This window comes from Meriones unguiculatus, chromosome 8 (genome assembly GCF_030254825.1).
Source record: "Meriones unguiculatus strain TT.TT164.6M chromosome 8, Bangor_MerUng_6.1, whole genome shotgun sequence".
Taxonomy (NCBI): domain Eukaryota; kingdom Metazoa; phylum Chordata; class Mammalia; order Rodentia; family Muridae; genus Meriones; species Meriones unguiculatus.
In genome coordinates this window covers 56,461,763-56,476,831 of record NC_083356.1, presented here as the reverse complement: position 1 = coordinate 56,476,831, position 15,069 = coordinate 56,461,763, and the positions used below count along the sequence as shown (strand labels likewise).

The 15,069-nt window shown below is 37.5% G+C and overlaps 1 protein-coding gene across 1 annotated transcript in view; it reads left to right on the top strand.

Annotated features, from left to right (window-relative positions):
* The window catches only part of Pkhd1l1 (PKHD1 like 1), a 155,001-nt gene extending 141,340 nt beyond the window's left edge, over positions 1 to 13,661 (top strand). The window contains exons 71-78 of the mRNA XM_060389478.1: positions 372 to 529; positions 1,960 to 2,095; positions 4,944 to 5,285; positions 7,436 to 7,587; positions 9,026 to 9,172; positions 9,437 to 9,590; positions 10,547 to 10,804; positions 13,448 to 13,661. Of these exons, the coding sequence (XP_060245461.1) occupies positions 372 to 529; positions 1,960 to 2,095; positions 4,944 to 5,285; positions 7,436 to 7,587; positions 9,026 to 9,172; positions 9,437 to 9,590; positions 10,547 to 10,804; positions 13,448 to 13,458 (1,358 nt within the window). The 3' untranslated portion in view covers positions 13,459 to 13,661. The remainder of the gene's footprint in view (positions 1 to 371; positions 530 to 1,959; positions 2,096 to 4,943; positions 5,286 to 7,435; positions 7,588 to 9,025; positions 9,173 to 9,436; positions 9,591 to 10,546; positions 10,805 to 13,447) is intronic.
* Positions 13,662 to 15,069: the final 1,408 nt, after the last annotated feature.

Genomic DNA, 15,069 nt, shown 5'->3' with positions numbered 1-15,069 from the left:
CCAATGTAACAAATGTGCTCCTGCACATTTTCTAGAAACAACCTTAGAAAACTGGTGAATCTTGACTATATTGCAGTAGTGACAAGTCTTAATCTATAATACAAGTCATAGCTAAATACCCCTTTAACCCAAATAAATATAAAAGTAAGGATAACAGGAGCAAGTCACTTCTCTGCCTTCCATTTTAAGCCAAAGTTTTTGAACCACCTTAGAAGTCTGTGTAGACAGCAGATGAATAATACATTTACATCTTGAGCTTATATCTGAGCTAAACCCTGACAATTTATTTTCAATATAATGGTTCCTCATAATTTGTGAAAAAAACAGTATTCTTGAAATAGGAACATGAACTTTAATTTTGCATGGATTAGGCCCACAGGACCATGGCTGGTGTGGAGGGTATACGTGCCAAAGAAGGCTGTCCCTGTTCCATGGCATAGTGGCTCTGAACAAAACGTATGAGGTTTACTTCACTGGGACCAGTCCTCAGAATCTTCGGCTGATGTTGCTTAATGTTGAGCCTAATAAGGTGAGGCTAGATAAAAATAATGACTTAAAGGTTGCCATAGTTTCATATTGCTAGCAATTAACTCTCATTCCTGCCTTCTCTAATATTGTCATCCTTCTTGCTCATTTAAAGAGATCCGTTAATCTGGATAGGTTTTCTCGGCATGAAAGAATATGCATGTGCCAAATGCTTCCTCCCAATATGCATTGACATATGCGGGTTGACAGTGATGTCTACAATACTGTGACTAGCAAGCAAACCTAAATTTTTATACTAATCATGTATTACTTAAAGTTATGGATCTTCTTTGTATTCTTCCATGATTCTATTAGCAATATACAATCCAGAAATGCCTTTAGAATTCATTGGAGTGTTTTCAGCATATTATTTCAAATATCTTTGATAGTGTCAAATCTTTGCTGTAAATGGAACTCAGCTGAGAGCGTTACACTTATTCAGACTGTCAGTGGGAAAAAGTATAGTGTTGAATGGTACTCTCATAATTCAGACTTTCTTTCATATATATACAAAATATCAAAGTCCTAGAATGTTAGATACAGGAAAACCTTTGAGCAGGTGAAGCAGGAGCACAGGAACAGTGGGAGACATCCTTCCTTCCAAGGTGATATTCCATCCACTTACTTTCAATTGCTCAAAACAAATCTTGGGCTTTTATTATTATTATTATTATTATTATTATTATTATTATTATTATTATTATTCTCTATTACATTCCTTACCTATTTCACCCATGAATCCTGATGAGTTTTCAAACATCCAGTCAGAAGACCTCTTCCTACCATTCAGAGAAGTAATGTTTTTGTTTCCCTAGATGAAGGCGATTGCCTGCCAACCCTTCTCTCTGTGTCTACTTTTGCCCTCCAGGGGTCTGCTCTCACCTCAGCCAGAAAGGAAATCTTAGGGCTATCCTCTAGCAAAGACCAGATCAAGTCTTTGTCTGCCTTTAATTATCTCCACACTCATCTGTGTGAATCAAAGCCTTAACAATGACTTACAAGACCCTATGGAAATCTCCCATGTTTCAGTTGATTTTTATGAGTATTCCTACCAAAGTTCTGTGAGATAGGTTTCAACATTACAAATTTAATTTTGTGTTTCTGTAAAGCAGAATACTGCTCAGCATCTCCCAGCCTCGGGATTTGAAAGTATCTCTTTGTATTTCATTATCTTTAAAAAGGACCCTTACTTCAGCTTAGGGTGTGACTTTTCTAATAATTTCTTTCTTACATTACACTCTTCTACTGGGACTCAGCTTTTAAGGGCTAATTTATCATAAATTTGCATGGTTAAATGCAAGCCTATCTTTAATCTTCGTCCAATATTTGCCAGATGTTCACAAAAACTTGCTTTCGGTATCTTATACAGGGTGTACATAGTTGGAACACATATTATTGCTCTAATAAAAACACATAAATGTTTGTATTTAACAGGGTGTTCTAGTAGGAGTTTTTTTTTCCACACGTCAGCGTTTGGATGTCTATGTGAACAATTCGTTGGTCTGTCCCAAAAATACAGCATGGAATGCCCAAAAGAAACACTGTGAACTTGATAGGCGTCTGAACACAGGTATTTCTTCAGGACAGAACAAATTATATATGTGTGTGTGTGTGTGTGTGTGTGTGTATCCGGTTACTTGTAAACATTCTTTGCGATGTTTCATGATTGCATTATTTCCTTTAGTACTGCTGAATAAAGAAGAAAATTCAATTTTAGTCCCATTCAACAGAAACTAGGATGTGATTGTTCATAAAGTGCTTTGAAGACCGGTGGCTGGTGGAACTCATTACCTCCCTGTGCATGAAGATAAGAGCTTTTGTAATGAATATGCTTATTACTTCCTGACAAAGTTTTCCTTCTTTGTGTATGCAGTTTACCTATTCTTACGTTCAAAGAGATTTTGCTCAAAATTTTTATTTCCCCACAGCTTTATTTCTGTTCTATAGAAGGCAATACCTGAATTAACTTTAGATATCAGAAGTGTTGTCAAGAAAGCTAATATAATATCAATATTATTAAATAGGATATGATAAATTTGATTTGAATGTAATAAATAACAAAGGCTACACTTATCTAAATAGTGATATTTGTAGACCAAGATTTATCCCTGTTCACTTAGGGCCTTTTATTAAATGGAATTCTAACATTATTGACAGCTGACACTGTGTTCCACAAGCACACTTGGCTCTCTTACCTGTGTGCTCCATGATCTTGGCCACTATTGCAGAAACGTTAACAGCAAATTAAAAGCTATACCTTTGCCGTTTGTAAAACAAGCCTTGTTTTTAGTACTAATAGAATAGCTAAACTTTCCAGAGACATCCTCAGTTGTCTGACACTGGGCTCTAAGTGTTTTGTTCGCTAATCATTGTAACAAAGTAACAAACTGCTGAGTAAAGAGAGGTAGGGAAAGTGATGTCACTTGCCAAAGCTTCTGCTTTAGTCTCCTTAGATTACTGTAACAAAACCCGACAAATTTAAAAGCTCAAGTTATTTTCTTTTTACTTAAACAGCACAATCATTCATTCATTCATGTGTTTGTTTGTTTTAGACGGGGTTTCTCTGTGTAGCCTTGGCTATCCTGGAACTTGTTCTGGAGACCAGGCTTGCCTTGATTTTAGAGATCTGCCTGTCTCTGCCTCCCAAGTGCTGGAATTAAAAGTGTGAGGCACCAAACTGGCATTTTTATTTTTCTCACAATTCTGGAGTGAGTCCATAATCAGATTCTGATGAGAGGTTGTTGTTGGTGGTGGTTTTTTGGGTTTTTTTTTTTTTTTTTTTGGTTTTTTTTCTGAACTGCAAAGGTTTCTTTCTTGATGTGTTCTCAGTCTGTGTGAAAGCTAACTTTCAGGCTTCTTTTCTTTAGAGGTTTTAATTCCATAATTAAGTCTTCACTCACAACCTTATATAAGCGTATTTTTCCTCCAAAGAGCTCCACCATCAAGCAGGGAATTAAGGCTTCAACACAGGAGTCTGGAGAGCAGGCAATTCAGTTCATAGCAGTCTCAAAGCCAGAACAGACAAGCAAGGACTTGAAAATGTTGCCTAGCTCCTAAACACATGCCCTTGATGTTATACCGCATTTCCCTTTATAACCTAACCTCCTAAACACAAACATAACATCTATTTACAGCTCAGTTTTCACGCATATCTAACTCTTTTAAAACAATGTATGTGGTATGAAGCACTATCATTCAAAGTTAGAAAACCAGGAGCTATTTCAATTGTCAGAATTTAATATAGAGACAAAGGTCTGGAAAACAATACCATAGATGCCTTTTCAGAGATCAACAAGACTGTACAACTGTGTTGTCAGTTTGTTTTTTCAAAGCATTGCTTTATTTTTAGTTCCCCTACCCCATGGTGAAGCTCAAACCCAAGGGCCTCATATACAATCACTTTTCCAGCTAAAAATTAAAATTAAAAAATAGCATTGTTTTAGCATGAATTCTTTACCGCTTTAGCACATCGAACGCAGAATGTCCTTGTATCACAAGCCTTTCTACACGTAGAGCCTACCTGAATTGCTCTATTACCTAAATCTCTATGCCCTTCATTCTTGTAATAACATGAAAATTTTAGCTAAGATGAATGGTATAGGCACTGTTAACAGGAATATGGATTCATATTCACTTTGTAACACAAGGCACATTCTTTACTTTACAGACTGAAGTACACTCAGGAGCCGCATGAATTATTCTACTCCTATAATACATGTCAGCCTTTGGGGCTTAAAATGTGGAGCTTTGTTACTTTATTCTATCGGTGCTGTTCACACACATGTGTGTACAAGCACACAGAGAGAGAGAGAGAGAAAGAGAGAGACAGTAAAAGTATAATGACCCCTGTTTCACAAAATCCAATTTCCTAGTAGAATTTGTTTTATCAATCATAGATTTTTTACAAGCTAGCATGTAATCTCATTTCATTGGCTTAGGACTCCTCTGAGATGTTTTAGTAGATCCTTCATTTTTATTACATACCTTCTGTCCTCAGTAAAAATAGAAACATTAAATTATAAATGCTCTTTTAAGAATTGCCACTTAGCACTGCATAAATTAGTAGACCATTAAATTTATGCTTTTAAATCACCAAATTCCTTCACCCATGGCTATAAGACTCAAAATATATAAGTAGTATTCTGCAAGTACAAGATAAGTTCCTGAGCTTTCAATTAGTCTGGTTGTGTGTATAGCTAATTATTTTGGAAATAAATTTTATATTTAATGACTATTAATAACATTATTTAAAATACTGTAACTTTGCAACTTAGTTCTATAAGTATTTTGTTTTTAATATGTATGCTTTGTTATAACAATGATGCTGCTGAACTTATTTGGAGTTCAAACAAATATTAAATATTGTCTGCTAATAGAAATATACTCAAAAGTGATATTTTGGCCCTTTTCTTTCACAGAGAAATTCTTTCCTAAGTTGGATTCCACTATCCCTGGTGAAAACTACTTTGATAGAACCTTCCAGATGCTGTACCTTTTGCTTAAAGGATCTACACCTGTGGAGGTTCACAGTGCCTCAGTCATATTTGTGTCTTTCCACCTGCCTGCTGTGACACAAGATGAATTTTTCAGTTCACACAGTCTGGTTAGAAATCTTGCCTTGTTCCTAAAAATACCAAGTGACAAAATCCGAGTCAGCAAAACAATAGGAGCAAGTCTTCGGAAGAAGAGATCCACAGGATTCATAGTGGAATTTGAGATTGGGGCTGCTCCCTCTCCATTCTTAAGCAATTCTACCACAGGTATGCATACCACACATGGAAATAAATGGATGTCACTGTGAAGTCTAAAGCCACAAATAAACCTACCATGATCTGGCTTATTCTCAGGAACTCCTACTACTCATATGACTTGAACCCTAAGGACCTACAAACCATTTTACTTCTATACTCCTATAATAATAGCTTGCTGAGAAATTATGAAGGATTTGCACATTAATAAATTAAACAGAAGGATCTGACTTAATAGGAAGTGACTTTATAAATGAGTGATAAAGTATAAAAATAGGTTAAAATAGCCAATTAGAAGAGGAAGCTTAGAAGAACAGAAAGCCTAGGCTTGTGCTGCAGCAATGGCTTCTATGATGCTATCTGCCAGAAGTCACAGCTGACTTTCTGCAGCGCTGTAGTTCCTTGGAGTTATATGTTCAATGCTCTGGTCTCAGTGTGACTTTAATCTAGGAGTTGCAGTAGGTCCATAGTATATAGGAGAATTGTTCACTCTCTTGTAGCGTGATCAGATAAACCCTGACAAATATAAGGTACAGGTCTGAGATCACAGAATATAGGAACATAAAGAAAAGCAAGCTAACGGTGTGTTTTCAAAGTACAGACTAGGGTACAGTCTCAAATCTCAAGGAAAGTCCTACAACTTGTCCTGGAATGGATGAATCACACAAAACCTGGAGAAGCAAACAGAAATACATCCACATAGTCATACAGCTTTCACATATCATCAGGCTACCCGGGAGGTACACATACTCATATAGCATTCACACAGCGTCAGGCACCCTATAAAGAAGTAGCCTAAGTGCTGAGGAAACCTTTGCACGGAGAGAATCCTCTGGTCAGGAATAAGAAGCTTTCATGTTAAAGCCTTCAGTATTGACATGGCAGTCAGCAGAGATGGAAGAACCATTATCAGTACCACAGAGGTTGGCCCTGCCACTGTGCTGAGACCCAGGGAGCATAAAGCAACAATGGACATGGAATGCTGCATGCACCTTAGTGCTTCTAGCATAGACGAAAGAAACACTCATACAGATATCTTCTTGGAGAAGATATCTGGAAAGAGTTAGGAGATATGGAGGAATCTGTAAGACTCAGCCTTTTCCCCCAGAGTTTAAGTCACACAAGCAAGCTTTCAAACTGACCTGAAAACTCCGAGTGTTGTTATGAATGTGTCAAGTAGGCTCATTGGCTAATGCCACTGACCACACCAAGCTTTCTAGTTCATCCTTAATGGCAGAAATTCAGTGGTTTGAGTCCTGAAGGCATGACTTGGGATACGAAGGGTGATGGATCTTTTAAGCTAGAGGATCTTAAGAACATTAGTGGCTGTAGTGGTTTTCTAAAAATCACTCTGACTGCAGTATGCAGAATAAAGTAGAAACTGGCAGGCCAGATTAAGATCTATTTTTTTAAGAACAACTAACTTTAGCTAGGATTTTGACAGTAAGGACAAAGAGGGTTGAAAATTAGTGTATGATTAAATATGATCTGGTAGAGAAGTGGAGAAGAAATCAAGGAAAAATATCAGACTTTGTCAAAAGGAATATGGAGGTGTCAGTTCATAAAGTAGGAATCCTTGTGGGGGTGGTAGGTTTAAGAGGAAATCCCAGGTCTGCTATGAAAGAAAGAGAATGGAAAGCACACTCATCCTGAAGAACCACCTTCCAAATTACCCGATATCCAAAGAAGGTAAGAGGTTGTTAGGAGCTTGATAACTTTAGCAAGTTATTAATGCATGTACTAATAATAGGGTGGATGCTTTTTATATTTAAGCTCTAAAAATATTCTATTCTGAAAAAGTAATATGTGGTGACAGAAAAGGCTGATAATACTTTACTTCTAACAAAGAATGAAATTGGGAAGTTTAAACCAAGAGGCACATTCTCTCTGTGCTTACAGTCATATTTGTGTGTGTGTGTGTGTGTGTATTTTTTCTCTAACTGTTCTTTTTTTCTTTCTTAAATCCTATTTTACAACATTCTGTTGATTTCTTCATTTATTCCTGTTAATTAATATGACTGTTGTATTCTTTTTGAGCACTAAAGTCTTAGTAGTCTATAATGCGATGAAGAATACAAATAAAACTGAAGCCAAAAAGTTTCTCATATTTTCGCAATTCTGTATTCTTGTAGTCCAAATGCCCTAATCCTTTTTCTCCACAGGTCAAATGCAATTGTCTGAGCTCCAGGAAATTACTGGCTCTCTTGGGCAAGCTGTCATCTTAGGAAAAATTAGTACTACCCTTGGATTCAATATTTCTTCCATGTCTATTACCAGTCCCATCCCCCCCACAACTGATTCTGGCTGGATCAAGGTAAGAACACACAACTAGAATAAAAACATTTAATTTTTTAAAAATGGTGTTGCTTTTAAAATAGAATTAAGATCCTCTTTATAGTTCAAAACAGAAATTTAGATAGCACATTCTTCTAATTCAATTTTATGGGTTAACTAAAATGGTAATAATGTAGTTTAAGAAATAAAAGATTGAGAGTTGGGATATGGCTCAATGAGTTAGTGTGCTTACAGTGCAGGCATGTTTCTTGGGCTTTTATTGCTGTGATAAAACACTATGACCAAAATGAGTTTATTTCAGCAAATAGCTGTAGTCTATCATAAAGGGGAGTCAGGGCTAGAACTGAAGACAGGAACTGAAACGAAGGCTATTGAGGAATGCTGGCTTGCTCCTCATGGCTCTCTCAGCCTGCTTCCTTACACAACTCAAGGTCACTGCCCAGGGTTGGCACTACCCACAGTGGGCTGGGCCCTCCCACATCAACCATTAATCAATAAAATGCTTGACAGGCTTTCTTATAGTCCCATTTTATGGAGATGTTTTCTCAACTGAGAATCTCTCTTCCCAAAAGAGTCCAGCTTCTGTCAAGTTGACATAAAGTTAATGAACACATATAAGGACCTGAGTTTCTATTCCCATCATTCATATTTAAAACTAGGTCTGGCCAGGCATGCCTGTAACCCAGCCTTAGTCTGGAAGAAGGGTTAGGGAGACTATTATGGCTTGCTGACAGGTTTTTTTTTTTTTAATATTAGTTACAGTTTATTAACTTTGTATCCCACTCCCTCATTCCCTCCCAATCCCACCCTCCCTCCCTCATCTCCTCCCTGCCCCTTTTCAAGTCCACTGATTGGGGAGGACCTCCTCCCCTTTCATCTGACCCTGTTTTATCAGGTATCTTCAGGATTGGCTGCAAAGTCCTCCTCTGTGGCCAAGTAGGGCTGCTCCTCTCTTGGAGAGGGGGGGAGGTCAAAGAGCCTGCCATTGAGTTCATGTCAGAAATAGTCCCTGTTTCCCTTACTAGGATACCCACTTGGATAATGACAGGTTTAAAAACAGTTAATTTCAGGTTAGTGAGAGACCAAGTCCTAAGCAAGTAAGGCAGAAAGTGATGAAGAAGGACATCTGCCTACTTTACATTCTACATCCTATATCCTACATCTTCTTCTGGCCTTTATAGGTGCATGTCAGTACAAGAACACACACACACACACATGAGAGAGAGAGAGACTGAGCATGATCTTATGTTCTAAAACTTAACTTTTCACATCTACTTTGCTTTGAGTATTTTTAATAATGTCATAGCTTTGATCTAAAGGAAATTTTATAATAATGTCAATTTCACATGTTGAATTTTCAGTTTTAAATAAACTGAAGACTGTACTCAGCCTGGCTGAGTTTGCTGTGAGATGTAATTTGTCCTGGAAAAAACACTTCCTTCCTCTGATCATGTCAGGTGACTGCCCAGCCAGTTGAAAGATCTGCGTTTCCTGTTCACTACCTGGCCTTCGTGTCTTCACTCATAGTGATTGCTCAGCCAATGGTAGCACAGCCAGGACAGCCCTTTGTTCAACAGCCCTCAGTGAAGGCAGTAGATCCTGAGGTGAGTTGTAGCTCACATCCTTCTTGAGTGAAGGCCTTTGGCTCTCTGGCAGCTTGAACCAACCTGTGGATAGCCTCTTCTATTTACTGTTTCCCACTCTTGTGAAATGAATGCACTTTTCTGTTCATGTTCAAGATCTCGTTCTGTGAGGTTCAGAGTTTATGTAGATTTTAAACTTTTAATAGACATTAAAAATAGTTTATCTGTTTTAAAGAGATAGGACAGGACATTTGTTATAATTCTCCACTGTTCTTTCTTCTTGAGGGTAACTGTGTATCAGTTGGAATTACATCACTTACTTTGAAGGCTATCCTAAAGGATTCCAGTAACAACCACGTTAGTGGCCTTAGTGGAAATACAACAATTCCGTTTAGGACCTGTTGGGCCAACTATACAGACCTCACTCCTCATAGAATAGGTAAGTGGACCAAATTAGATTGTCATATATCTCTGCAGTAAAGAGATGTCTATTTTCTTTGTTTGGAGAAAATATTCTACAATATTTTGGTCAATCAATTATAGAAATCAGAATGTGATATCCTGTCTTTTCTGAATATAGTCGGTCTCACTTATAAAATACATTTAATATACAAAAATAAAATAGTGATTAGAGAAATTTAAACATAATTTGAGAGTATATAAAAAGTATAACATGGTTTGTATTCTCTTCTTGTCTGTTATTGCTCCTTTTCTTTCTCACTAAGTATGTAACATTTCATAAGAAAGATTAATAGGGAAGAGCGGAAAAAAAGAAAGATGAATATATGCACTTTTATTTAAGAAGAAGTATGTGTGTGGTAATTTAATAATCTCTGCAAGAGTTCAGAGCTGAGCTAGGAACTTGGCTGTAGGCTTTCTGCAAGTTAATGAAAAAAAGAAAATATGTGCATATGAGGATCTGTGGTGCTTTGAGTTCCACAAACCAGTTGCTGTAGAGAATGATAAGTTTATTTCCTGTTGCTACAATAAATTCACCACTACCAAAGACATCTTAGCGAAGAAAAGGTTTTCAGCTTACATGTCTAGAGAATAGCCTGTCACTTAGGGATGTCCAGACAGAAACTCAAAGCAAAACCCTGGCACAGAAACCATGGAAGACAATGACGTTCTAGCTTACTTTCTGGCTTGTTTGGGTAGTTTTTGCACATACCCAATCTACCTGCCTAGGGACAGTACCACTACCCAAGCCTGTGGTTAGATTAAGACTGAACTCCTGAGAACTTTTTCATTCCTTTCTGTACTCTATGTCACCTGACTCCATTTACAAAAAAATGTCATTAGAAATTAGTCACAATTTCGAAGCCAATAAAAACTAGATGGAAACTGACTGAAAACAAGCAGAGAAGTCAGCTACTGCCACGTTTTCCTTCCTAGGAAAAAACTATAAAATTGAATTTATCCTGGAAAATACTGTTCGGGTGGAATCTAGAACCTTCAGCCTGTCTGCACAGACTGTCACTGGTGGAGGTGGAAGTAGCAGCAGCAGTGGCAGCAGCAGCAGTGGCCACAGCAAAGCGTCTTCCGTGGGTACACCTGTCCAGACACTGGCTGTAGTAACAGGCTGTCTCGTAGGAAGCCTACTGCTCTTGGAAGTATTTACGGCTGCAGTTTTCATTTTGCACACAACCATGGGTAAGTGCAGTTCACTTTGTATGTAACCTTATGTCTCCAGGTTCACAGGGGCCAGCGAGTGTTTCCTAAGCAAAAGCTGTTTGTACAGCCGTTGTGTCTGGCACCACTGGAGGTGTAAAGAGAAGTACAAGTTCACTGGCAGAAAAAATAACTCCATGCAAATGATACTGCCCTTATGTGTTGGAATACAAGAATGTGGGGGTGGAGAAGTATAGTAATCTCAGAACTCCTCAGATGTTAGAAAGGGCAAAGGAAGCTTGGAATGGTTTATGCAACTAACCAGTTAACTAAGAAACCCAGAAGTGGAGTGGTTTCTGCCACAGCAGAGTCAAGGACTCCGTTGATGCTACTAGACGCCTTTGGCTCTGCTCTGCTTAATGATAGCTTAGCTTCTGTGCTGGCTCTTCTTTCCAATCTTCGTGGAAAAGGCCTGCACACACCTCTATGTTATATAATGCAGCAGCCAACACAAAGGACAGACACCCTTCTCAACAGATCCAGAAGCCCAACCCCACAGCCAAGTCATTGGTCTGGATTGGGATGCACGCTTAGCAGTGAACCAGGAACTGTGGCCACAGGGCTCTAACTGACTTGGTTTGGGTAACATCAGGTATGACCTGCTGTAAATAATGCTAGGAGCAGATGTGACAGGTAGACAGTGAATTTGAAGAGATTAAAAGAGAGGAAGGTCTTTTTGAGATAAAATGATTCTAAATGATGTTAAATGTCACTCATGAGCAGGATGTAAAACCTGGGAGTGTTGCTTAATATATCTACAATTTGTAGAGAGAAGAAAAATTAGGAACAAAGAAAGATGTGGGAGTAGGATAAGACTTATCTTTAAATACAGTCAGCTCTGAGTCCTCATTTACTTCTTCCCCATACCTACCTCCTCTCAGTAAATGATAGCATGCTTTCCTGACCCCTCCAGTTCATATGGAGATTTCATTCTTTTCTTTGAACTCTACATCCATCATGAGCTCTTCTCCATCTTCATTAGACCATAATGTCTCATACCTGTCTGCATTTAAAGTCTCCTCACTGCACATGCCTTCCTTCATCCACTGTGTTAGCCTCCTAAACCTTTCTTCATGAACTCATTCACTTTTACCCTCTAAATCATTATTAGACTTCACTTTTACTTTTGGTTGTTTTGTTTTGTTTTGTTTTGTATTTTTGTATTTGTTATTTGTATTTTGTTTTTTATTTTGAGACAGGGTTTGTCTGTGTAGCCCTGGCTGTCCTAGAACTCTCTTTGTAGACCAGACTGGCCTCCAACTGAGAGATTGCCCTGCCTCTGCCTCCCAAGTAAAAGGATTAAAGATGTGGGGCTAGATTTCATTTTACAAGACAAAAGAACATGCGGTGATAACAGAAACTGCCAAGCCTCACTGTATACAAAATATAATTAAGACCAGAGACTAAAAAACAGGTTTATGGACATCTTCCTGTTATACTAAATTCCAGGGCTGGCAACTATATAGCTCAATGATATGCTTATTAGCACGTGTAAAGCCTTAAGTTTCATCTCAGCACTGAAAATCATATGTAAATAAATTCATTCTTTCACTTCTACGTACTTCTACCATCTAGACTATGTTCATATACTTCTCAAGTCTACCTCCTTCTTCCAACATTTTTTCTAGGTTTGTCTACCTCCCTCTTTCAACATTTTTTCTAGGTTTGTCTTAGTTTCTCTAGTTAACTTTCCTTTCTTTCCATTCTGTGAAATATTTTCTCCTGTTCCTCTATCTCTTCATTCATATAATTACCATAGGCTTTTATGTACTTGCACTGAATTTATTTTCAAAATACATTTTTCATTAAACTTTGAGCACCTAGAAGAGTGTATACTTTATGTAGTATGGGTACTAAAAATGCACTGGAATTGATTTTAACTCTTCAAAGAAGAAGCCCTTACCTCTGATTAGAATGGAATGTTAATTAAGTAGGGGCTTAAAGGTTTGGCAGATACTGATCAGTTTATGGTTGATTTAAAAGATAAACACTTCTCATTTGGGGAAGATTGATGAAATGGAAGCGTCACATAAGGAACATTAATAAGACAGAAGAGCAATCTGAAGTGGGGCAGTACTTTAGACTATTGAAATATTCAAATAAAGACCCCAAGACTAGATTTTAAACCAGATATAAAGGAAGCCAGGATGAAAGGTCACTGTGATGCTGTTCTAGAAATAGTAGCAGAAAAACAAGGCTAACATCAACAGCTGGAGCATGGAGGCTTATCTTACTGAATGGCTTACCTTCTAGTGGCAGAGACTAATTAAGTCCACCGTATAGATAAACAACCAACACACAAGTTGCACAAGTCAGCTTTATGTCTGATGTGTTTCTCCAGAATGTTAACAAAAGAACATATTTTTCTTTCAAAATTGTTTAATAGTACAGCAACTACTACTTATAAAGCCATTACCTAAGTGTACTTTGTGATTGATAATTAAATGGTTTGATTTTCAATTATCTTCCAAAATTTGATATTTTGCCAATTAGGAAAATTTTATTTCAAATCATTAGTAAATTATATAGTTGCCGAGTTAAAATTAATGACACATACATTAACATATGCCGTACATTATTATCCCTCTTTTAAAAAAATGTATTATTGTCTTTTTTTTTTTCCAGGAAGCATCTAAAATGCCGTACTGAAGAACAGGCTGAAAAAAACAAAACTATTAGAACTGCTTATTCATCAGCTATTTTGCTGTACAAACAGAAAAAGCTTATGGCACTCAAGGAAATATACTAAAGTATTTTTTATAGTATTTGACATGTAATCATTATCTTTAATCAAAAATATTCAGGTTTCTTCAGAATATAAGTTTCTGTTGATTGCTTACGCTTGTATGTTTTTATTTCATTAAAAATTACAGTAGTCTCAGATTTGGCAGCAGATGTTCCACCTCCAGGAACCCTCGAAACAGAGAATCCTTTAAGGATTGGAAAACACCAGGCATGGTGGCTCATGCCTTTAATCCTAGTGTTGAGGAGGCAGAAGCAGAAGCATCACAGAAAATCCAAGGCCAGCTGGGCTACACAGTGAGAATGTTTCAAAAACAAAACAGTCAAACTAAATAAATTAACCTCTTCTGGCGTTCTGTATCATTTAGGAAGCTCTAGTTCTCAACAGGCTAGGTCAATGAACTTTCTAGAAGTCTTTGTGTCAAAACTGTTCTAGATCTTTATCAGGCTGAATATTTACCTTTGAGATCTGTGGGTATTCTAGGAATCCTAGAAGGAAGAGGAGTTTTCTTGGTGCCCCTAAATGAGCTATTGGAACATGTCCAAATTTACTTTCAGCTTAGCCCTTATTCCCATTCAAAACTATCTCTATTGTGTTCCAACTCTAGACATAACAGAACAATGACAATTTAAAAAAATCTTATTTTCCAAGGTGATAAATTAGAGGATGCAGAAAGCCACAAATTAAAGCTACCCAAAGCTCTCATACTACCAGAATGTAACTTTTACTCAGAAAATTTTAAAAGGAATCATTAATTTGATAGAATGCCCAATAGTAGCATGACAGCCATATTTGTAGCAGGTGCAGATGGAGCTGGAAAGTTCTTATTTGGGACAGATGATAGAATTCTACAAAGCCCAAGCATTTGTCTCTGGGTATCATTTCCTGCATACCATCTCCTCTGTACAATCTCCCAGTATATTCAACTCTCTTCACTATTAGGCATCCTTGGAAGTTTAAGAGAAGTGAAATATTCAACTCTCATCACTATTAGGCATCCTTGGAAGTGAAAGAGAAGAGAAGCGAGGCTGAGGGAGAAAGGCAGTCTTCTGTCAATCCGTGTGAAGAGTTTTTCCATGTTCTATTAGGCACAGGGATGCACCTTTAACCAGATATAAAAACATAAATGTTGGCTAAAAGTACAAAGGAAGATCACCTGCAAATATGTAACATATTTCAAAGTTGCCTAAAAACACATTGATTAAAGGAAGTTTTTTTTGGGGGGTGGGGTGGGGGTGGGGAGCAGGTCTTTGGAGATGGTTATGCTTAGAAGTCACATTTCAAAACAAAAGGAGTAAGATGATCAACTTCTAATTCCAAGCCAGAGAAAAGGACTTTCATTTGGCTCATGGAAAACTTAGTATTTGTCCTTGAAGTTCAAGGTATGCAAGGAGATGTGGCCCAAATTTTCATCAGAGAGCAGGTGGCTGTAGCAGACTTTGGCAATGAAGAGCAGGACTTATTACAGCATCTGAGTTTATGCATGAGATATGAATCTCTCTAT